At 36.0% G+C, this 25210-nt stretch overlaps 2 protein-coding genes across 5 annotated transcripts in view; both read left to right on the top strand.

The window, feature by feature from the left end:
• The window catches only part of LOC136041733 (protein TANC2-like), a 281477-nt gene that overhangs the window by 152112 nt on the left and 104155 nt on the right, over positions 1–25210 (top strand). For all 4 annotated transcript variants that reach the window (XM_065726482.1, XM_065726481.1, XM_065726480.1 and 1 more), the window contains 2 exons: positions 7771–7881; positions 14876–15124. In XM_065726482.1, coding sequence (XP_065582554.1) covers positions 7771–7881; positions 14876–15124 — 360 coding nt within the window. The remainder of the gene's footprint in view (positions 1–7770; positions 7882–14875; positions 15125–25210) is intronic.
• Positions 16959–20149, top strand: LOC136041738 (zinc finger protein 239-like). Its single transcript, XM_065726492.1, has one exon. The coding sequence runs from the start codon at positions 17011–17013 to the stop codon at positions 18037–18039; it is 1029 nt and encodes a 342-aa protein (XP_065582564.1). The 5' UTR covers positions 16959–17010; the 3' UTR covers positions 18040–20149.

The raw sequence follows: 25210 nt of genomic DNA, 5'->3' as shown, positions 1-25210 counted from the left end.
ACTTGCATTCCAGGGAACAAGACCGTATCCAGGGGGGTTAAGGGGTTTCATGCCTTCCCCGAAATTGTTGTCCGACACGACAAAACGTAACAAAAATGCATATAGCCAAAACAGATTTTTGATATGTTTCAAATTGTTTTGTAAACCCTTCTCCGGAAAATCCTGGATATGGCCTTTTCAGGGAATATTCTTTTTTGAAGGGGGGTCAGATCAAAGGGACTTGGCCAGTATTGGGTATTCCTTTTTAGTAATAAAAACGGTACTCTATGCATGCAGTAATGAAAATAACAACTCCACTTTAAAAGAAGAGAGGAGTAATTCAAAAAACCAGGGTTTCTTTTTAGAATCTATAGGGAAAATATGGTAATAAGCCCAACATGGTATGAAAACTAGGTAGACAAGCGTGCTGTGAATTTCACACTTGCTTCCTTATTATTGAAGTAGTGAAATGGCACGTCTCTATAGGCGGGGTTGAAATTTATTGGATCATAGTTATAATGAATGATCATTCTTGACAGCTTTTGTGTTTGGCTTTTAAGGTTGTTAATCTTAGGATTGTAAGGTTGCTCTCTATGTTATTACAACTTATATTCTCGATTTTCTTTATTACCAATGTTCATGCAGTTAGACATCTCCTGTTGCCTATTCATAGAGATCCAATTGATGGTAGTTTTTTTCAGGTCTTTGAAGGAACTTGTTTGTTGGAAGCAGCTTGCTATTCCATTCTCTAATTAACACCTTAGGTAGAATAGAATTTGTTGATATTGTCTCTTTTTTTGTAAGTAATTTTGATTTACTGGACCGGTTTTTTTTCGTACATTGCCAAGATCACAAGAAAAAATTTGCCCCTACATCTGGACCATCTCAGATTACCTCAGACCTTGCATTGCGATTGTTAAGATTTGTCGGTACTTAAGTATTATACCGACCACACTCAAGAATTAAAATCAGTTTAATCATAATGAAATATACCAAATTATGATGAAAATATTATATTTTAGTGACAAAATATGGAAACTACAATAGAGGATTATGGTCTATAACTCATTATATTAAATACTTAACATAACCAACTTTTTATATTAAATATTTAATTAAAATATACCTGCATAGTAGTTTATCTCACTCAGGCTAAGCTGAGTATCTCCGAGTGCACACAGAGAAACAGGTTTTATGACACATCAAGAACAAAATGTGGCCGGGATAATATGTAAGTACCGATTGCTTTTTTGTTTTTTCAACATTACGAAGCTTTTCGTCAGTTGCCACAATGGACTGTAAGAGTTAATTAGTAAAACTAATTACCCTAAGTTTCATTGGGGGACTGTTTTCAAACATTTCGTCCGAGGGTATTTCGCCTCTCTCTCCGAAAAAGCTACGCATCTGGTTTTGTGAGAATCAACAGTCAAACACTTTCTAACTTTTATTCTATGCTTATCAAACTAACCCAAAGGAAATTTCTTCCATTGAATTGTCAGAATTTCAAATGCGTCAAAACAGCTTTGAAGTAGTTCAAAGTCAGTACCGAAACTGAATTTGAAATCTGATAGCTGTTTTGAAAATCGACAGTCAAACAGGAATTTTATGGAAAAAAAATAATTTGGGCCTGCAACGCCAGGGGGACACTAAGACCTTTTCAAAGAGGATCAGAAAGAAGTAAGAGTGGAAACTGGCGGTATTAATAGAAAGAACATGAACGTCATCTAAAACTTGGCTTACACTGCAAACATTGTAATTCTTTTGAACTCGAGAACGCCAAACTGGAGCAGAATCACCTTGTTGTCTGTAGTAGTGCTCTGTGCAGGGCTGCCAGCTTGCACAATTTTCGTGTGAAATGCATACTTTTCTGCCAAAGAGGGGAAGTGGAAAAGTGAAAATCACTCTTTTTGGGCGTCAATTTTCATTCACTTAAGACGTCAGTAGTTGGTAACTTCGTTAGAAGTGTAATTAACTTAAAGAACAGGGCTACCAGCTTGCAGACTCTTAATTTGAAATGTTCTCTTGTATGCCTCAGAGGGGATGCGCAAGCTTCGGTAGCCCTGTGCGTGCAAATTTTTTACTTGCACTCTTTTTGGACATCAGTAGTTGGCAACCATGACTCTGGGTCTACCCGCAGCTTGGTGATTCGGGACCCAGAGTTTGAACTCTGCTGTAGTGATACACTACAGGGTTAAGAAGCTTAGTAGTCAAGAAGTGTCGTTAATTACATAGCCTACAGTGCGTAGCCTATAGCCTACACTGCAGAATTTCGTTTATAGATCTGTTTCTGAAATTTTCATTTCTTAAAATTATCTAAAAGCTCCTAAAATTTTCTAAAATTGTAAAAAGTCCCTGATCGCCTCTTTTTTCCCTGACTTCTAATTTGACCGCAAGATGCGTGTGAAGTATAGGCCTATCCTATGTCAAAGTTTCAAGATATATTTAAAACAGCTTTTAACAGCTGTTTTAAACGGTTTTAAACAGGTGTCTTGAACAGTTATTTATGCTCAACTGCCATAGACTTGGGTGGAGAAAAAATCTATCACAAGTACCAACCTAAAGTCAGCTGATCCTCGTAGCCTACCAAGATTTCCTAAGCAAACCTAAGCCTCCTTTGTGATGATCGGATTCTGAATCAAAACTTTTCTCAAAAAAAATATCTCATTAAATATTACTTCTATTACTTTTACTAACAACTCATAACAGCACCAAGCCACCTGAGGCAAACACAGCTACGCACGCTCCTCCACTATCCCGATTTATTCAAAGCCTCCCTCTTTACACCCTCCCAGGAATTTCCCATTTCCCTTAAATCTTTCCTTTACATTCTTCCACCCCTTTCAAGGACAACCGGCTTTTTGTTTGGCCCTAAACAGTCGGCCGACAAGGATAATCTTTGGCAATCTGTCATCCTTCATCTGCAGATTGTGCCATAGCCATCTCAACCTTTTTCTCATTATAGCCCTAGAAACCGGGATTGAACAACATTTTTCGTATAGCTTACTATTTGATATTCGGTCGGCCCCAGTCATTCGGGTACCCGAAACAACCCTTAGGCAATCTCTAGAAAACATCTAGCTAAACTTCCTCCGTTTTTCGGAGCGGCTACGTTTCAAACCCATACTTGACAACTATCATCACTGTAGGTTCCATTATTCTTCTTCTGTTTCAGCTAACGTTGGATTCTCAGTCGAGACTATTCAGCCTCTAGCCCCTGATGCAAGGGCTGTAAGTCGTTTTTTTATCAGGAAAAGTGGGCATGTTTGATCTTATAAATAAAAAAAAAAGCATGGAGCATTAAGGTCAAACCTTAGGGAAATGTCAAGAAGAATTTCAAACACCATCAAATTATTTCAAGCACATTTTTTCCTTTATTGGTTGTTTCACTATCGTTTTTTTATTTAGTTATCCTTCTTCATCTTCTTCTGTTTCAGCAAAGGCGGGCTTTTTAGTCGAGACTATTCAGCCATTTTCCTTTTGATTCACTCAGTGAGATGAACAGAGCTACTGAATTGGTTGCTTCTTATTTATCCTGAATCTTCTCTGATTTCTTTTAGTAAATCTTTTGAATCTAGGATTTGAAATATAAAAGGGTATACATTGAATTCTGTGCTCTAGGTGTAGGTATGGGCAGCTAGACCCTTAGCTGATATTGAGATTTTGTGGTGTTTGAAGCACTTATCAGTTTACATTGCAGGGTATACTATGCGGCCGTCAGCATGTAACATTCAAGTAGCCAATGATCAGTCGTTTCATTTTTTTCTATTACAATAACTGCATAGAGGGGAAGATGTAACTGATCCACTTGAATCAGGGAACTGATATGAAAACGTTTGAAAATTAAGCCCATTTGGGCCAGACCGACTAGGTGCTTAGTGGGGAAGGGAGATAAAATTGCATTATTCTTGTTTAATATTACCTGATATATTTAATTTAATTATTTAAAATTAAACATAATTTTATTAAATTATAAAATTGTAATTACATAATTATAATTATGAAATTATAATTATATATAAACGTATAATTATAGAATTAATTAAATTATATTTACAATTAAATTATTTAATTAAATATAATTTATTTAATTTGTGCCTCTGATAACCTCCAGCGATATATGTCTCCACTTCGCTGGTCAATATTTATAGCTTTTTTTGCAATTTCATCAGCCTGATGGATCTTCCTGATATTCTAATCGTGGCTCGCTGACTTGTCTTCCTATTCTTCCAAACGTTTTTTCAACTGATCAAAAACACCCGGGGCATTAATTAATCTTATAAAATACGAATAAATAATCTGAATATCCTATTGTCTTTGAAGTTGTCTGCTTCTATAATGAAGTCCCCCGACGCTGCAATAAAACTGGAGCTGCTGTTTTTCCCGGTCTTCTCATGTCAAATGGTACTCTTTGAACCAATTTTGAATATCACTAATTAACCTCTGGAATGATATTACATATGGGATGTCCCTTGTGGATATATTTTTTGTCGCGCATAGTTCAGCATTGGTTTGAGACGCCTACTGGGGCAACTTTTTTTTTTATTATTTGGCAGTTGCTATCTGTTCACAAGCAGTAAATTGTTACACGAACAAAAATGTACTTTATTGGTCAATGTAGTTTAATAGTATGTGTTATTATGGGTTCTAATTCACTGGTATTTTTTTCCTGAAGCAAAAAAGCAAATTTGAAGCTTTAATACATTTTATTATTTTGTTAGGAAAAATAGGAAAGAAAATTTATGAGTGAAACCAGTGGCGTTGATTGGGGGGGGCAAAAATGTCTGTACCTCCTAGATTTCTTCCTACTAGGTCTTGAAAAATTACTTTTTTTGGTGGTATTTTCATTGCAAAATGCCTTCTTGAAGAAACTGAAAACAAAAATTTGTCCCCATCCTAGATTTTGGAAAACACATCTATCATCCCTCCCCTCCAATAAATTTTTCTGGATTGATGCAACCGGTGGAAATTGGCACTAGCGTCTAAATTAAAACCAACAATTCCATCCAGTGTTTTGTGACATTGCTTGATTCAAACTAATTTGTGCTTGTCTTTGCAGGTACCTTAAAACTGAGGGGAGGGTAAAGATAGCATAATTCTGTACCCAGTAGGCAAAACGGCTTAAAGTTTACTAGCCTACTTAATCAGCCATGATTTTCCCAAGGTAATCTAGGGCTGCTTTGAACAAACTTAATTTTAACTTAATTTTTTTTTTCAAATGAGAAATCCTGACTGATCTTGTTGAATATCAGATTAATTATATTAATCATCAAACTTCCTTCAAAATTTGCTACTTTTTTAGTGAACTTGCCCGCCGTAACACTGTAAGTGATGATAGTAGTTCTTTCTTCGCATGATAAACCTATGAGGATCTTTCTTCTTCTTCTTGTTGGGATTAACGTGGAGATGCTCTTGCATAATCTAATCACTGGACTTAAATTCTGAGCCATGCAGTGTGTTCCTACAGTTGAATTTGAATTCCTGGTCCCCGGCCCTTATAAGCTTCCGTTCTTTGTGGTTTCGAATTTTGTTCTGGTTCTGCTCGCCTCCATTACCCATGCCATACCCTAGTGCTTCCTGTGTATATTTGGATCAAAGCTGTGTCGAGGAGGTGCCAACCTTCAGAATTCACTTACACCAGCTGGCGCGTGTCAAGTAAAACGTACCAAGCGTGGCAGAACTGTGTCAAGCGTTTTGGGGACTGTACGCAGCGTGCGGAACTAGGCGGTACACATAGCGCTCTGAGATGGAACCAGCTAGTGGAAAGTGGGTGGTTCTTCGAGCTATGTATAGCGCCAGAGATCTGAATCTTTTCAATATCTAATAGTCTTTGACCTATGCAGCCACACGCATTCTTGATAGAAATTTTAATGCGGGTAATTTTGATTTGTTTGATAGCTTTGAACCTCTCAAATCAACTAGAAAAAAATTGACTTATCCATATATGGCTTATTAGATTGCTGTTAACGGAAAATTTTTTTTAATAACACCAAATTTGCCAACTTTTATTATGCATAAATATTATTGACATCTTTATGTTGTAAGTGAAATTGTGTTGTATGATCCTCATTTAAGGGATTGAGTGTTGAAACAGATCAAGTCTCGGAAGAGTAATTCGAGATATCAGCTCTTGCAATGACAAAACTAGAAACTCGTATATACTTTCGATTTCCGATTTGGGGCGTGGCTTTCTGTTTTTACCAGGTAACAATAAGCTGCACCGAAGCTAAGCTGATTCTTTCATTACTTATCTGAAGCTGGACCAAAGTGTAAATTACAAAAAGTGGAAACTATGGCGAGTTTCGACAAAAAACCACCAATGTTGTCTAGCGTTCGAAGTTTATTGGATTTTTTTTTTCAGTGTAATAAAAAGGCAAAGTTATTGTAACCGGCATTTATGCGGTAATAAGTATCTGATCTTAGTTTCTGAAAATAGACACCATTACTAAGTTCGAGAAAATGTCAAAAATGTCATATGTCAGATGGCGTTGATCGTCTTTTCAGAGACTACAACCACTTTCTACTCTTAAAAGCTGCCCATAATTTTTGATGGGCTACCTCAGGGCTACCACTGAAAGTTTCAAATTTCAGAACTCTTTCATTTGAGCAGGCAACTGTACGACAAAGGTTATAAGATCCTCCATACCGATTACTGGGGCATAGGGGGTCGAATTCACGTTTCAGTGGCCGGATCTGTTTTTGTAGGGACACATAGTAAGGCTGTCGCCGTACTCATGGTAATGAACTGTAAGCACACGAACCAAAAAAATTGTCTGTATGCAAGCCCTATATTAATGCAAGAAAAATACTAAATGATGCAAAAACAGACAGTTTAATTCGGAAACTGCTTTTGTCCAAAACGGATGATTTTATTAAACAAAGCAAAATATACTTTTTTTTTATATTTATTTGCATAGATTTACAGAACTTGTTTTATATATACCATGCAACATTTTAAAACGTTCAAACACGCGACTTTATTGATTACCAGTTATCGAATGGATTCAGCGTGGGAATACTATTTTGGAAATAAAAATTGTCATTTTTTGTTACTGAAAATCAATTTTGAATCCATATTAATCGTATACTCTCACGAAAGTGGGTAATAATGTCAGTAGATTATGAATTTACAAATTCTAGTGTCAGTTCTTCTTAATAATTAGCTTGCAAAATATATGGACATAAATAATAATCAGTTTGAACTTGCTAGCAATTTATAACTGAAATGATCATAGCTTATTTAAAGCGTGCTATCCCAGATCCCATTGAAAGAGACGAGTTGGATAAAAGGATTGTGATGGCTCCGTGGATTGAACCATGTGCTTTTAGTCCAAGGGTTCTCCGGTTCAAGTCTCCCCGTTGCAAGGAGAACATAATATAAGAAAAAATATGTCTCATACCCTATTTCAAAAAACTCAATCCATTTAAAGATTCGTTAGCTTCAGATTGGTTTATATCTCGTGTCCCTTCGACTGCTTCCACGAAAAAACTTTCATAAGGAGGCCTAGAGGTTAGGCTATTTTTGTAAATCATGAGAAAAATAAGTCTTTGTTGATAGTGTCAAAAGTGTTGCATGGATGTTGCTTTTGTGTGTTTACGTATGGGAACTGTGAGAATTGTATTTGCACCTCCTCCTTTCTCGAGGACTTGCTGGTATCAAAAGCGGCTTAATTGTTTACACCCTAGAAAATAGTATTCCAATTTCTTTGCTATGTGCAAACTCGGTTACTTACACTGATCGAAGTTTTCCTCTTTGATATTGATTTGTTTCACTCATACTCCAATTTATTTCAGCTTCTCAACCTGGACAAATTGAAGAGCTAGACGTTTTCAACAAAAGAACTATTTGTGCTCGACGCTCTGCTCGTGTTGGTAGAGTTATGCTCAAAACTGAAGACGCCAAAGGTGAGATACAAGAACAAAAAAGTTAAAATTTAATTTTCAATTAAATAAAAGTCAGTTTATTTAATTAAAATAAAATAGAAGTCAGTCATTTTTGTAAAATCGGTCACTCTCTCTCTCTCTCTCTCTCTCTCTCTCTCTCTCTCTCTCTCTCTCTCTCTCTCTCTCTCTCTCTCTCTCTCTCTCTCTCTCTCTCTCTCTCTCTCTCTCTCTCTCTCTCTCTCTCTCTCTCTCGATCTCGATCTCGATCTCTCTCGATCTCTCTCGATCTCGAGATTAAGCCATCGAACAGCGTTGACAATGTTGTAATCAGAATTAAAGAAGCAAAAGATGAGAAACAAGAATAAAACTAAAAATTAAAATGAAATAGACCAATTAAAAAAGGTTTGACTCCTCTCCCCATAGGAGGAGGTTATCATTTATGGGGAACGTATCTGTTTTAAATGCTTAATTAATTAGGCTCCGGCCATCTTTGGGAGATATTTTGGGGCCTCTGGTAGGCTATATGCACTCGTCAGGACGCTTTGTCTCGTGCGGCGTAAATTACCTTTGCTATTTGAATGTTGGTGGGGTTCTCTTTCCATTGTTTTCGTGATCTGCCTTGAAGACTTTTAAGTAATTAAATAAAAAAAAGCAATTTTTTTTTACTGAAAGTAAGCAGTCACATTAAAACTTAAAACGAATAGAACTTAATGCGTATGTGAACGGGGTTGTTTTCTCCTCAGAGCCTCTCTCTTTACACTATAGTTTCACTCTTTGTCACAACTCTACTTTTTAAAACAATGAAAACTTCAGCGTAAAGAGTGACGCTTTGAGGAGGAGACAGCCCCTTTCATTTACGGAATAACTTCTGTTCATTTTAAATTTTAATGTCGCTCCTTACTTTCACTTAAAAAAACTTGTGTTTTTTATTTAATTTCTGAATTTTTTTTCAACTAATGCAGGTTCTAATTTGGCTCACCGTACATGCAACATTAAAACAAAACTTGCATATTAATTTTTGAAGATTTATTTCATATATAATGGGTTTCCCCCTCTTCAATACCTTGCTCTTCACGCTAAAGCTGTTTGCACTTTAAAAAAAAAACTTCTTATTCTAATTAAACGGCCCCGTGTTTCAGTTTTAGTAAACAGTCAAACTTCAGAGCAAAGAGTAAGATATTGAGGAGGGGGAAACCCTTCACATGTGGAATAATTTTTGTTCGTTTTTTTTAAATAATACCGGTAAATCTGACTCACCCTCTATGAAATATACCCCTCTCCTCGCGGAAAGTTCCTCCGTGGAATTTTTATCCAACGTAAAGTTCACTTTCCCCCTCGTCAAAGTCCCCCCAGACAGTTCAATCCTCGCTGAGAATCCCCCCTCGCTGCAAAATTGCTTGCGGACGATTCAACCTGAAAGATTCTCCTTAGTATTGTTTCATTTGAATAAAACTTTAATCTTTCATTTGTTTCTTGGTCACTCCAGAAATGCCCACTTCCGTGGAAATTATATCCCTGGACCCCCCACCCCTCAGAAATTTCCCTCGCCGAGGAAGATTCTTACCATAAATATCCATCCTAAGTATAAAAAATTAAACATGAATACAAAAATCCACATTTTTGCAGATATGAGCTTGAAACTTCTGTATTAGGGTTCTCTGATAAGTTGAATCTGATGGTATGATTTTCATTATTCTTTCTAAACTCAAGTCTGTTGAACTCACTAAAATTCAAGAAAATGAAAAATATTTGTGTCACCTCGAATATTGCTGTTGTTTCCACAAATTATCCAAAATTTGAAAGTGTAACATCATTGCTAACTAAGTAGAGATTGGGTACTTAAGTAATAATTATTTTAGTTATTTTGTCAATTAGTTAATTCATTCAATTAATTAATTAATCTGAATAATTTTAGTTCAAATCCTACAAACATGCTAAAACTTTCAAATTATTTGGTTGTCCCATTGTGACTAAGTAAAGCTCGCTACAAACTCAATCTCTAGGCATTACCACGGTGGGGACTCAGTGTATGGGCGACATAGGAGCTAGCATTTAAGGGGAGGGATTAAAGCCACCATCTGTGCATTCCAGTTAAAAGATCGTAAGAAATAAATACAAAACGACTAAGAAATAATTAGCGTCGGCACATACGCCCAATAGGGTGTGCTAGTCATCGGACGATAAAAAGCTTTTGATATGAAACTGGGACGTATATAGGGAAGGGGGGCTCAGGAACCGCCCCTCTGAAATTCTAGATTTCTCAAATTTTGGAACTCATAGCTTATTTTATTATTCCCCCCCGAAAAAAGCTGCTATTAGCCCCCCTCCCCTCGCAATTTTTTCTGCAAATGTGTGTGATAGGAAACCATTACCAGTCAAACATGTTTTCTAACTTGCTAAGTAAAATCTACTCGACAGACAAACTTATGATTTGTCATGATGGTGTTACATATAGAGGAGGAATTAAAATGTTCTCGAGATCTTTTTGTAAAACATATGACAAGACTTTCAGCCTTTTCTTGGCTGGAATTTAGTAAAGAACGAACCACAGGAAACCAAGCAGCGGAATCAGCCAAATATGTCATCATACCCCAGAGAAGCAACTTTTCAAAAAGAAAAGTTTGTTATATTATCGTGGTTGTAGCTGTAGCTGCAATCTAGTAAAGAATAAACCACAGAAAAAAAGCAGCGGAATCACTCAAATATGACATTATACCCCAGAGAAGCAATTTTTCAAAAATATATGTTTGTTATATTATCATAGTTGTAGCTGTAGCTGCAACCTAGTAAAGAATGAACCACAGGAAACCAAGCAGCGAATCAGTCAAATAGGACATAATTTATATTATCATAGTTGTAGCTGTAGCTGCAACCTAGTAAAGAATGAACCAAGGCTCATAGTAACCAAAAATTTAAAACTGCGATAAACAAAGCTTTCCAAAAGATGTATTTGTTGCATCTTCTTGTATATGAAGATGTGGATTTTGTCATAATTTGATTTTATTTTGATATTACGTTTTGTTAATTACAAAAGGCAGTAGGTATAGCAATTTCCTTTCCCAATCAGCCCTTAAACATCTCTATGATGTTTCAGCGCTCCACTAGCGGTAATGAAAAAAAAAATAAGAAAAGGAGACCTATATAACTTATTCCTATGCATAAAAGTGATTTTTTTTTTTGTTGCTAAAGATTGAGAATTGTAATTATCCCAAAGGAGGTTTTCGGGTATGGAAATTCCAAGGGTGCAGTTTACATTTCGATCCAACACCAGTTTCGTGGTATGTCTGTCTAAATTTTAAAATTCCCATAAATTTGTTTTTGCAATAAACTTTTACTATTAAGATTAATCGAAATCATTGTACCTTCCCTTGACAGTTTTTTTTTTCAAAACTTATTTTCAACTTTTTTAGGCTCTAAGGTATAATCAGCCGAAAGGTGCACATCTTAACCACGACCAACCAAAATATTACCATGCCCCACCGGTCCCACGTTGGGAATGACGCTTGTAGACGAAGATACTGGGAATATTTTTAAAATCCTGTTTTTGAAAATTTAATAAAATGATATTCGACTCGCATTCCTTCTTTTAAGGGTAATCGGATGACCGTATCTCTTCAACGTCAATTTGTATGAATTCAAGCAGACTCTAAACTTAAACTTCTCTAAACTTAAAAAATAAAAAAAAGAATATAATCTAACACGCACTTTTAAACACAGAAAATTTACATCTATTGTTTACTTTTTTCCACCGAAAAAAGAATTTCAATAATTAGTAGGCTATGTTTTTAAAGTTGGAACTGATATTTTCTTGAAATTTTAGCTGAATAGAAGCAAGGACGTTTTGTAAGAAACATACTTTAACGCCAAATCCAGATTACTTTATTATTAGTTCATAATTACTTTATTATGATTTTTTGTTATTTTGTTAAAAAGTTATCCTGTTTCTATTTTTACCATTTGTTATTCCTGTCCCAAAAAAAAACAACAACAAAAAACAAATCAATTACTCGTCAAAAAGTAAATCAATTCAGTAGACAGGTTGTATTAATAGCCAGGTAAAGAATTCGTCCTTTTTTTGAATGGTCTTTCGCATGGGGTTCATTTTCTTCATTCATCGTTCTCCTTCGGTACGGTTTGCTTCTTACGATACGTTACCGTTCGTCCGGTATTCACTTCATACGGCTGCGGTTAGTTCATTCGGTACGGTTAGTTTATTCACTGGCTCAAAACCATTCTAGGTTTGGCTTTTCCTTAATTATTTATTTTTCGTTTTTTGTCCTTTGAAGCAGAGAAGTGTTAATTTAAGAAACAATACATTTTATGACTAATTGTAGTTTAGTTTTATTTCTCTGTATATACTGCTAATGTAACGTACTGCAATGTGTCACTACAGTAAAGCTATAAATAACACTAGAAAAGACACTTTTTTATCTTCTGGTCATTTCCTCATATTAGCGCTTATCCTTAGGCTACCTTTTAAGGATTTTGAAGTGCTTGTAAAAACTGTATGTAAATTATGGGTGTTAGACAATTTGCATTTTACTTCAACGAAAACTCTTAAGTGTATTTGAAGATAATTGTTGAGGTAATAGCTTTTTATGTCGAGAAGCTGGTCTTTTTTGCACTGCTTATTGTGTCATATGTCATTGCCACAGTTTGCCAACTACTTCATCTCCTCTTCTTCTTTTTTGGATTAGTATGGAGACGTTTCCTTAATTTCATCATCTGAATCAAATTTTGAATCTCATCATCTGAATCAAATTCTGAGCGCTGCCACAGCTGAACCAAACCAGTGCGCTGCCACAGCTGAGTTCGAATTCTGGGTCGCCAAGTACTTGATCTACTAGCTGAATCAATGTTCTATGTATATTTGAAATTCAAGAATCAATTTTGAGCTAAGAAAGAAATTTTTGAAATGAATACGCAGAATTTGATTTCTTGTTTTTTTTTATGGATTTTCTACCCTCATGTTTGGATGAGGACTGGAACATCATAAATGCCAAACATAAGCTGAAAGGGATGCGAAATTACTAACTATAGACAATAATCGTAGTCAGGATATATCTCGCCCTTAACCACCAAAGGTATCAAAATAACTGACTTCTGGACCCAAGGTCGTATCCAGGTAGGGCGGCATGTCCCCCTCTCCCAAAAAATACCTTCTTAATCTCTTTGATACCATATGTTTCTTGCTTATTTTCTCTTATTTTTCACCCACTTTTTCCTTTATTAAAATTTGGTGCCTCCTACTATCGAAATTGTATATATGAAGGTCTTTTTCCTTAAAAATTAGATTTCCAATCCTTACCATTTTGGTAAGGTAAGCTTTAAGATAATATGGTGGAATGGAATGATGAATGACTTTAAGCTTTGTGATATAGTAGGTTGAATGTGTGACCAGTATAAATATTCCACATTCTTGCCACAGAGAATATTTAATTCTCTAGTAGGTCATTTCATTTGAATTCGTTTCGTCTATGTTTTTTGAATACTTAATTAATAATTTTTAAACTAATTTATATCATAATCTGTAGGTATTCAGTAGATCAATTTTGCTTGGATTTTTAGCTCTTTCTCAGGAAATCGCAAAGCTTCTTGGCTGAATTCTGCTTAGAGCACTTAATGGGTCACGAAGCCGTCAAGGCTGTATTCAGGGGTGTTAGGGGGTTTGAGCCCCCCTCCCCGAAATATTTTTCTGACTCTTAAAAATGTAACAAAAATCAATAAAAAAATTTTTGAATGCACCTTATGACGTTTTTTACTGTAACTCTACCCCCCCCCCAGCCGAAAACAATCCCTTTTCAAACCCTCCCCCTCGAAAATAATTCGTGGATACGACCCTGGCAGGCGTCAATCACTGAGCGTCGTTCAAGCTAAGGGGTTATAGATACTTCGTTCGATCTAGTAGCCATACTAACTTTTAGATTTTTTTAGAACATCATCTATATACGGTTTTTATCGTCAGGATCGAGGTTTTGTTGTCTATATGAATGGTATCAACTGAGTGTTTTTTCTAGGTTAAAGCTATGTAATACCCAGGACTGCATCTTGGCCGAATGCCATATTTGTTAAAGTATATATTACGAAAGAACCCAGAAAAGTACCGTTAGTTAGGAAGGTTTCACCTTGATACCTTTTGGAATTTTGATCATATGCGCCATTTTGATAGCTTGGCAAGACATAGTGCCTTTTTATTTACCTTGTTATTTAACCTTGCATCAATTGTATCATTTGCCTCCTGTAAGAGATAAGATAAGATATTTATTTCAAAAAAATGTCTATCACAAGCCCCTAAGGGCAGAATTTCGCATTTCGGAGTCATAAAACCGAAAAAAAAAAAACATAAACAAAGCATCAACTAAAAATCTGGCAAAACAATGCTAAAAACAACAATATCAGAATGACAAAGCTATTTATTAGTCAAAAATATTAAGTGGCAAAATGTCAAGAGCTTATAGTGCAAACATCTTTTGAGGATCAGATTAAAAAAAACAAAACATTCCTTGCCCTCCCAAAAATGTAGAATTTAGAATGCTCCTCCCCAATCGTACATGTCCTGGGCTCTTTCGTAATGTAACCTATGTTTCGTGAAATAATGATGTTTGAAGCCAAAGGTCCGAAAGAAAAAGGTTGAACATTTGAACCGCTCAGAGGCCAAAGTCTGGAGAAGAATAGTATAATTTTTGTTTAAGAAATTGGTTTCTATACTTCCGCTTTTTGTAATAATTCTAATTTGTTGAAAGTATCCTTGTGATCACATACGGAAGTTAAAAAATTGGTCATATTCATATCTTGACGCCTTAGATAGAGTTATTTAACAACTCAGACAATAAAAGCAAATACTTTATCACGTACCCCTGCAAGGCTCTATGGAAGGGAAGTAGGGGTAAAAATACACACGCTAAAAAGGAAAATGAACTTTCACGTCGTATTTCACATCTTTAGGGCTTAACCTTTTATTGCTTTTTTTTTAATTCTTATTTCTTAAATTCTAAAAAAAAATTCCTCATTTCAGCTAAAAGCTACGACTTCCCTCCCCCCGTAGTTCCGTTACGACCTCTTTACTTCGAAGTGCCACAGTCAGAAGGTGATAATGATCCGTTATTTGTCGGACGTCATTGGCTGTTCCGGGAACTTAGCTCCTCTCTTCTCCAGGAACGAGGTGAACGAGGCATCATCCTTAGTGGTAATACTGGATCCGGAAAAACAGCAATCATATTGCAGCTTGTTGACTACAGCTGTTTTGGAAGAAAAGGATCTTTAGGTTAGTGTTTTTTCCCTACTTACAGAGATGGCCTTACTTGTCCGCGAGACCTTAAGCAGCTGTCACCTCGCGGGGCCTGACATCAGGGTCGTAATGTAGTAGGCGCAATAATAATGTGACCTCCAGTGTGAGCGGTAACAATGTGATTCCAGGATTCAGCAGGAACGCGGTTGCTTCAACAAGACGGCAGATAATAACCGTGCAACGACAAAGGGTCATTCTATCGCTTATAAGTTATTCTTCCCGCTGACAGTAGAGTTTGCGCTGCGGCATTTTGCGTTATAAAAAATGAATGTATTACGCTTTTAAAAACGCTTCTAGGCGGCAGTAAAACAAACAAACGCAAAATCACTTACGTGATTGTAATTTGTAATATATTTAGCCCTGTTAGCGCGGGGCCCCGGTGGGTGCGGGGCCCGGTGTGGTAGCACCACTTGCCATCCTCTAAATCCGGCACTGCCTCCACATTTTTTCATTTATTTTATTTAAAAGTAACAGGAAAAAAGTCATACTTTCGGGATATTTTTTCCAACGGGAGGTTTCGATATTGTCATAACTCTAGGGTTGCTTGTAAAGAAATTTCTAGCTTGAATACTTTCGCTGTTTGTTCAAGATACTCTTACCTTTAATTTACATATAATTAAAGGTAATTATTTATTTAATAAAGGTAGGTTTTCTTTATTTATCACCCATATTTTTGTATCTTTATTTTGGATATATATTTTTATCTTATTTATTATTTATATTACCATGGAACAGGACACAGCAAAAATCACACTGAATTCCTGACGAAATTGCGGTTTATAACTTAAGGATAACATGATAATTTATGCTATTGTGTTAATTAAGTATTTCAGAAATTAAAATGGAATAAGGAGCTTTAATTGTAGCTTCTATAAAGGATATACAGGAAGGAGGAATTAAATTCAAAATTGAATTTCTTAATTAAACGAAAATTGCTGATTTGCCTGCATGAAACTTGAAACTAAACAATAAAACGATGATTATGCCATTGCGTATTTTAAATATTTCAGATGGCATAGGCACTGGCACATTCTTGGAATTATATAATATAAATTATATAATAGCGCAATTGAAGGGCGAGGGTTCGAATCCCAGTGTAACCCATTGTTTAATTTGCGACGGGGGTCAGTGGTGTGACTCTATAAGCTTAGCCAGAGTCGACCCAGCTCTAAATGGGTACTTGGAGAAATCTGGGGAAGGTAAACTGGAAGGGTGTTCGAAAGCACAGGATGGTTGGCCCCCAACCCTCCATTGCACTTCCTGGTTGAAGGGCCAAGAAATGGAGATCAGCGCCGCCGGTAGGGACTGTGAACTCTAATGCCATATTCCTTACCTTTTTTTTAAAGCGATAATATAACGGTTTGATTATGGTTTCCATGACATCACGTGAAATTACACATAGTTTTGAATGAATCCGGCCTTTTCTTAGTTCTCAAAATTTCTTATCGCAAGTACAGATTAATTTTCAGAATAATCGGAATGAAAGTTACTATCTTCAAAGTAGTGCTACATACACATAGGTACTATTTGTCACTTTTGTCTTCTTTTTGACATTTTGATTTGTCTTTTGCTCAACTGCAGCTTCTGCTACAACTAGGATAATTAACTAAATGTGCTTTCGTAGTAAATGACGAATTTGATCAAAATGATCACAAATAAAACTGTTTAATATACCAATATATATAATCAAAATCCTTAAATTGCACAATTTTTTTCTTTTTCTAGTGAAATCTAAAATAATTTACTACAGTGTTTTAGTTTTAGCAAAAATTTTTTTAAGATGTTTATTCATCCTTGCCTGTGACTCTCAACTTTAACTGGAAGCTCAACGAAAATTGTCACGGTTTGGATTTGAATTCTCAATGATGAATTTAATAAATGAACAAGCCTCTGACCATATAATCATTTTTGCGAACGAAACCAATCAGTTCAATCGGTTTCAAATGGACTCAACTGAAACTGAGCTATCAAATAAACTCATCTCATCGGTAGACATTTTTGATGATAATCAAGCCACAAAGAAGCTGACTAACCGGATGAAGAAACTACCTGACGAGAATGAAGACGAAGCAGCAAATCAAAGGAATGAAATGACGTCATCTTTTCAAAATGACGAGAAACGGTCTATAAGCAACAAACTTGTGAAACACCTGATAGTTGAAAGTAATAGAAAGTCACACAAGTGTGATGTGTGTATGAAGACATTTCCAAGTAATGGCAGTCTGAACAGACACCTGACCATCCACACCGGTGAAAAGCCATACAAGTGTGATTTATGCAATAAGAGCTTCTCTCAAAATGGTCATCTTAATATGCATGTGAAAATACACACCGGTGTAAAGCCATACAAGTGTGATACATGTAATAAGAGCTTTTCTCAAAACAGTCATCGTAATACGCATGTGAAGATACACACCGGTGAAAAGCCATTCAAATGTGACGTATGTCAAGGCAGTTTTAGTCAGAAGAGTAATCTTTCCATACACATGAGAACCCACACTGGTGAAAAGCCATACAAGTGCTGCACATGCAACAGGAGTTTTTCTACAAATTGTCAGCTCACTCAACATGTAAGAATACACACCGGTGAAAAGCCCTACAAATGTGACAAATGTGAGCAGAGTTTCAGTGTGAAGAGTACTCTTAATGGACACCTGAGAACCCACACTGGTGAAAGCCCATACAAATGTGACATATGTAAGCGAAAATTTAAACAAATTAGTAATCTTAACGTGCATCGGAGAACTCACACTGGTGAAAAGCCGTACATGTGTGACATATGTAAGCGGAAATTTTCTCGGAATAATACTCTTGCTAAACACCTCAGAACCCATATTGATGAAATTGTACGCTTCACACATGATGTGATACCGCTATCATATAATGTTTAAGAAAAATATTATTTTTATGAAGCGATTTGATAAAAAAACAAGATATTTCAACTGAAAGTAAGGAGCAACATCAAAACTTAAAACGAACAGAAATTATTACGTGTATGGGGGGGTTACTCCTCCAAAACGCCTCGCTCTTCACGTTAAAGTTTTTTAGAACTTTTGAAAAAAAGGCTCTTATTGTTCTAATTAAACGAAACAAGTGTTTCAGGAGTCGTTCTTAAATTATTGGGACAGAATTCAAACTTTAAAAATCTCCATGGATGAAAAAATTCTTCTTGTTCAAACAAAACAAGGTTCTAATAATTGTAAATTTGCGTTTTTTGGGGTCGTCCTATAGGCCTTTTTTATTGCTATACAAAATTAAACAAATGGAAAGTCATAAAAATGTCATACGTACAAGAAAAGATTTTCAAATAACGGTAATCTGAATAGACACCTGACCATCCATACCGGTGGAAAGCCATACAATGTGATACATGCCATAAGAGCTTTTCAGATTTATTCGAAATAGCCCTTTTTGCTGCCCACCTGGGAATCCAAAGTGGTGAAGTAACCAGCAAGTATCACGTGTAAGTTTTTTTTTCAGAATGGAGGTCTTGCTAAACACTTGAGAACCCACACCAGTGAAAACCCCACATTATTTGACGCATTCAAGCGGGGTTTCAGTCAAAATATTACTGTTGCTGAACCCATTAGAACCCACACCGATGAGAAACCATTTCCGTTTGATATTTCCTGTTTGTAATTTTTTTTACATAAAGGATCGACATAGTGAGTTAAAGTTGTTGAATTAGTCAGCTGCCTTTTCAGAAAAAAACTGTATTTTTATCAATTTTCCGTTTATATTGAGACCTGCAAGATGACATAACACAAATGGATTATAGAAAATTCAAATGCTGAAAATGTACAAAGTATTCACGCGAACTTTCACCTGAACGAAAACAGGAACAAAAATAGAAGCAGGAGAGCAAAGAATATAGCACGGAAGGAGCAAAGGAACAAAAACATTTACGAATACAGTATGAAACTGACAAAAAGATGAACACGTAAGAGAAGGAGCAAAAGATAATACGAAAGAGTGATCAGGGGAAAACACATGGATTTACAGATGATATTTCAAAGATATCAGAAGTGAAAACGTTTCAGCAAGTGAATAAGTATAAACAATCAAAGATTGGAGAGAAATTGCAAAAGGTAAAATACAAGTCTCGCGAAATCTGCTACACTTTTCAATTGCTTTGAAATAGAAGAATTACAGATTTATCGTGATTGAAACGATAGCTCTAAGCTAGTAAAGAACGAACTATGGCCCTTGTAACTCTAAATTTAAAAAAAAACTGAGTTTTTCATTAAACTGGTTAGTGCAAAAAAAATTTCTAGAAGCTGATTAAAAACTGGTAACTATTATTTCGATTACTCTTAATAGTATAATATTCAGTTACTCTTAACTGTTTGACAGCCAATTTACCAATTGAAGAATTAGCCTGAAACTCTTCGAAAATTGTATCGCTACTAAAAAAAAACAGTCTGTATTAACAAACATGACAAGACCAATCCGAAAAGCTAAAGCAGATAACATAAAAAAATGTCTGACGCAATGATGAACGTTATCGAGCGCAAAGAAATATGCGGCTAGAAGACATGCAAAGTAAAATCAGACATGACAATACTAATCTGAATAGGTAAAGCAAAGCCATTGGAAAAATGTCTGAGGGAATGATGAACGTGAAGTGAAGAAACAAAGAAATATGCGGCTAGAAGACAACCGACATCGAAAATTACCAGGACTCAAAAACGAAAATAAAGCACAAAAAAAAATCTCGGGTTAAAAGACAAGCGAAAGTGAGAATCACAACGAATGAAAAACGATTTTTTTTTAAGGGCAATGCATCTTATGAATTCAATGTTTCTATCAGAAAATTCAGTTACGGATCACTCGAATAAGAGGATCAATCGATATAGTAATTATGCTTTTGGAAAACTTGGAAGTTTTCTGGAACTTACGTTCACAAAGGGGTCATGGTCGTAAATAAACTCTCTGTAAGAATTAATCTAAAAGTAGACGTGTTTGTTACGTTTTAACTTTTCGTTATTATTGTAGTTATTGCCCCCCCCCCCTACCCAGATTAAACCTAAATCCTCGATCTTAGCCACGGGTCTTACAAAGATACTGTCAGAGTTTATAGTTTAACGTGTTTCTCTTTATGTACTAGCTAATTATATGGCCAGCAAACTGGTAAATGCATAAATATTCAGGGAAAAATCCAAGACAACGGCAAATCATATTGATGACTTTATAGTTGCTTCCTTAAAGGTGCAATAGTAAACAATTATCAACCAATCTGTGTACTTGCTGCTCCAACTAAAATTATTTCTATTTGAATTAAGAATGCTTTTACGAATCCAATCCGAACAAGGTGCTATACGCATTGAAATCGATGAAGATTCTTCAATTCACGACCTCTATAAAAAGGTCTACGACTCTTTTAGATTGATAAGCCAGGACTTTGTCCTTAGCGTCAATAGGAATGGTCTTCCGGACCTAGAAAAAAACCTTCATACAAAAGATTTGAATTTCTCAGAAGGCGAACGATTGTTCTTAGTCCCAATTAGCAATGTTTCCTTATTTGATATGGCGCCCAAATCTGTTGCCAGAACATTGTCAAGCAACACAGAATCAGGGACAAAGATTAATTTACCGATAAAGAGTAATGTTTTAGAAGATGCTGTAGATCAACTGCTGGAAGTAAAGACTGGGCGGATTGAAAGAACAAGAACACAAGGGTGTCTGCATGAATCGAATAGCATGAACCAGTGTCTCAACTGTTGTGCTCTTGATCCATTCGACGAGTCTTACTTGACAGAACAAAAAATAAAATATTTGTCATTTCATGCTTATTTAAGAAAAATCGGATGTGGAGCAGACCAAGGAAAATATGCTGACCTTGAGGAGGTTTCATATTCAGTTAAGCCAAACTGTTCTGGTCATTCAATTGATCTGAGAGTAGGCTGTTTGAACTGCAGTCATCGCGCCATAACCTTGAAACAGCAGGCCTACAGGCATGTTGACAATATTATTTTTGAGAATGGTCATATTGTTGATCATTTTGTAGATTATTGGAGGAAGACGGGAAACCAAAGAATGGGTTTCTTATATGGACGATACGAGGTCTGTGAAAGTGTGCCCTTGGGTATACAAGCTGTTGTTGCAGCTATTTATGAACCTCCACAAGAGAATAGTCGAAGTAATGTGAATCTGCTTGAAAATCCTTTCGAGCAAACTGTTTTCGAAATTGCACAGGAGCTTGGGCTACAGAGAGTGGGATGGATTTTTACGGATCTAGCTGTATATGATACATTAAAAGGAACTGTGCATAATCTTCGAAATAAAGATACTTTTTTTCTATCTGCACAAGAATGTTGTATAGCTGGAAAATTTCAAGCGAAGCATCCAAACCCTTGCAAATATTCATCACAAGGAAAATTCGGATCTAAATTCGTAACTGTCTGTGTCACAGGAAATGATGAACATCAAATTCACTTGGAAGGATTCCAAGTGTCCAACCAATGTATGTCCTTAACGAAAGAAGGAATTATCATTCCAGCTAAGGAGGCACCAGAACTTGCTTATGTTAAGGAGTCTACCAAGGGCCAGCCTGTACCTGACGTTTATTTTATTGATACCGATAAGTATAACAATAAAGTTTCAAAGGTAGCTAATCCATTCCCTGTTGAATATTTCTTGCTAGATATCCCTGTGGCAGCTCCCTTAGAGCCAATCTACACTTTTCACATTCCGCTTCGTTCGTTTCCCATTGAAAATAGGTCAAATATGACAGTGCATCAACGTTTTTGTGTTCTGAAGCGTTATTTGCAGCAGTTTAAAACTGACGATTTTTTACAAGCCGTGTCAGATCTTCATTTTTTGATTTTCATATGTTCACTTGATTTCGTCCCCATTAAAGAGCATATCAAACCTTTAATTGCAGCAGTAACACACCTTAGTAAAGATCAAGCTTTAAAGTGGCGAAATTCGAAGCCATGGACTCTTTTAGAGCAGCATCTTAAAGAAGTTGTCGGTGAGAACTCTGATGACGAAGATATTTACGATTTCTCTAACGAAAACGGAATGGAATGCTCTGAAAACGGAAGTAATACATCTTGGTCTAGTGTATATAGTGGCTTGTATTCTAGCGATTACTCTAGGGATGAACATTGCGATGATGAGTTTCAATAGCAGTGTCAAAATTGTTTCCACATGAATGGAAGTCGCACACTATATTGTCTGGCTTGTATGCGACAACATTCTCTGAAATGCTTGCATTTGCCCTAACATGTTCGAATTTCTGCAAATTATAAACGTTTCATAAAACGCCTTGAACATTACCGGGTCATAAGAAGCTATTTAGAAATCTGAGAAACATGAAATATTAAAAGTAATTATGAGAAAAGGGTAATGAAAAGATGTAAAAATAAAATATGAGAAAAAAGAAATATGAGAAATATAAAAAGATATGGTATTAATGTACAATTGTGGTTCTTGAGAAGGAAACATATTAAGAAAACAGTTCTTACTTGACAATAAGCAGACAATCGTAGTTAACACATTTTCAAACCTTTTCTGCTATAACCCCCCCCCCCAATGTGTAAATATACAACCCAAGTTATATGTTTCCCATACAATTTGCCATGCGTTACTCTGCGTTTCAACTTAATACTCTTGTATTGACTCAACGCTGACGAAAATACGAAACGCAAAAACACATTGGAAATATACAATTTTGGCTATAATTTGTTTCAATAGGGGGCTGGGGGTACCACAATGTCTTACAGGGAGGGGGGCTGCCGTTGCCAGATGGAGGTTACTACCATTGTAACTAGTGTCCATTGCCGTTTTTTAGTGGGAGTGCCTCCCACTGAAGGATTTGATGTCCTAGCCGCTTAGAAATTGGGAAAGCTTTACAGAGAGAAAAAACGAGTTGTTTGTCTTCAATCCAACAGTCCAACAGACCGACTGACAGAAATTGCGATTGCTATATGTCACTTGGTAAATACCAAGTGCCATAAAAAAGGAAAAGATCATTAAGAATCCGTCCCACGTCCATTCAAAACCTTAATACAACTCTGGTCTTAAACCTCCCACCTCTTTTTAGCTTGAGCTAAATAAAACTTTCAATCGAAAAAACTATATAGTTTTCTTGAAAAAAGAAAGGGCTTTGAAGGTTCTGTTGATGTTATACTTCCTTTATACTAATTAGGACATGCGTTAATATAGTCTTTTCTAAAGTCAATCAATTCAAAGTCAAGGCAATGGATTAAATTTCTTACTTTTTTTTTTAGGTGGAAATTGTCATATAGTATGCGTTCACGTGATACCTTGTGTTAAATACAATAAAACTCCTAATTAGCAATTTTTAATTTGCCACCTAATTAGTTTCAGTTTTCATAGCAAAATTATTGAGGTCTATATTTAGGCAGTTCAAATACTAATACGAGGGATCTTCCACTTTCTTAAAGTTAGTAAACAAGATTAAACATGACACTCATTAGAAACATGCCATGTATGATGAAACTGTACCACGTGGTCGAAAAAGTGGCGCTCTGGGACGTACATCAGCTAGTGAAGTAAGCAGCCCCCTGAAACTAATGCTAAAATCAGTGCTTGGTATTTATTATTAGATAACTTATTGGTGAGAAACAGCTTGTAATTTATCTAATCAGAAGTCCCAATTAAAAGAAGGACTGTTTGCCACCATGGCTCGCCATCTCTTGGTTCAGAAAATACTCATTTTGATATTCTGATTGAAAAAAAAAAATCGAAAATAATACAAATATATCTTTGTATCTTCATTTGAAAAGTTGGAAAAAAAATCTTCAGACTCTCCCACCTATATTTTTGTGAATCGGTGCTACTGCATCTAATCCAAACCTTAACGATGGCAGTACTTCAAAAGGTGTTATGTTACGTAGCATAATTTATATCAGAACGTGTCAAAATTAAAGTGAGGAACAAATAATTGTGCGGTTAGCAGAATAAAGAAAGCGAGCATCAGAACATTACAAAAAGTGACGAACAAAAAATTTTGGTGTTAGAAGACAAGCAACAGCGAGAATAAGAACGAGTCAAAACTGAAAGTGGATTCCTATTCCCTATGGAGTCCTCCATTATCCTGGGGAAAGAGTAGCAAAAACAGGTGATTCATTTGGAGTTTGTTGCCTGCTTGATTGAATTGCATTACCACCTCCACAATTACCAAATTAATTGCTTTGGCTTTTTTAGGACGTCACTTGCTCTCTTGAGAGTTTCACGAACAAATCCGAAACTTGAACTCATGTTTCGATTTAGTATCTTCAACAACAGCTTAGATACCAATACAGTTATGAAAACTCGATTTATTTTTAAGACAAAGTGCGCAGTAGCGATGCTAGCGGCTGGAGACAAGAAACTGGCAGTCTGAATCTAAAAGTTGGAGCAATTCACAGCTTAGATACCAATACAAAACAAAATTGCGTTCCCGCCTATGGTTTTGTAGTACGATCTATGCGTCGGAGCTCTGTACCAAAAGCATTTCATGGGCAAGATGCGAGTTTTCATAACTGTGTATTGGTATCTAAGCTGTGCTTTCAACGTAGGCTATGATCGATCAATCAGTAGTCAAGATATTTTCAGCTAAAAAGCAGCTGGACAAATTTATCACAAAATTAATTCAGCTGTACATTTAAAACAAACCTCCTGAAGGTGACTTTGAACCACCTTCATATGGCCAAATGTACTTTTTAGACCTCGATGAAGTTATTGAAGAACTCCTTGCACATAATTTTAATTATGTGATCTCTCGTAACCTAATGGATCTCTTGGAAGAAATATGGCGAGACACAAACAATTATGCCAAAGGTTACATGAAAATTCGAAAGGTGGAGGATGATGTAAACCACCTTCTGCTTCAGTGTGAATTAGCCTTAGAAAAGAAGTGACAATGAGAATCAATACATAAAAGCCTGTCGCGTAGCAGTGCCAGGGACCGGCGACAAAGTCGCTGTTCTCGTTGTTATATGTATACTATTTTTATAAACGAGCAATAATTGTGTTTTTATGTATGTATTTATGCATTTTTGGTTGAAAACGGCACCATATTTTTTCGGGAAAATCTGTATCCTGGGATGTTCT

This window comes from Artemia franciscana, unplaced genomic scaffold (genome assembly GCF_032884065.1).
Source record: "Artemia franciscana unplaced genomic scaffold, ASM3288406v1 PGA_scaffold_36, whole genome shotgun sequence".
Lineage (NCBI taxonomy): Eukaryota > Metazoa > Arthropoda > Branchiopoda > Anostraca > Artemiidae > Artemia > Artemia franciscana.
Note: the sequence above shows the minus strand (reverse complement) of the source record. Positions and strands in the feature narration are given on the sequence as shown.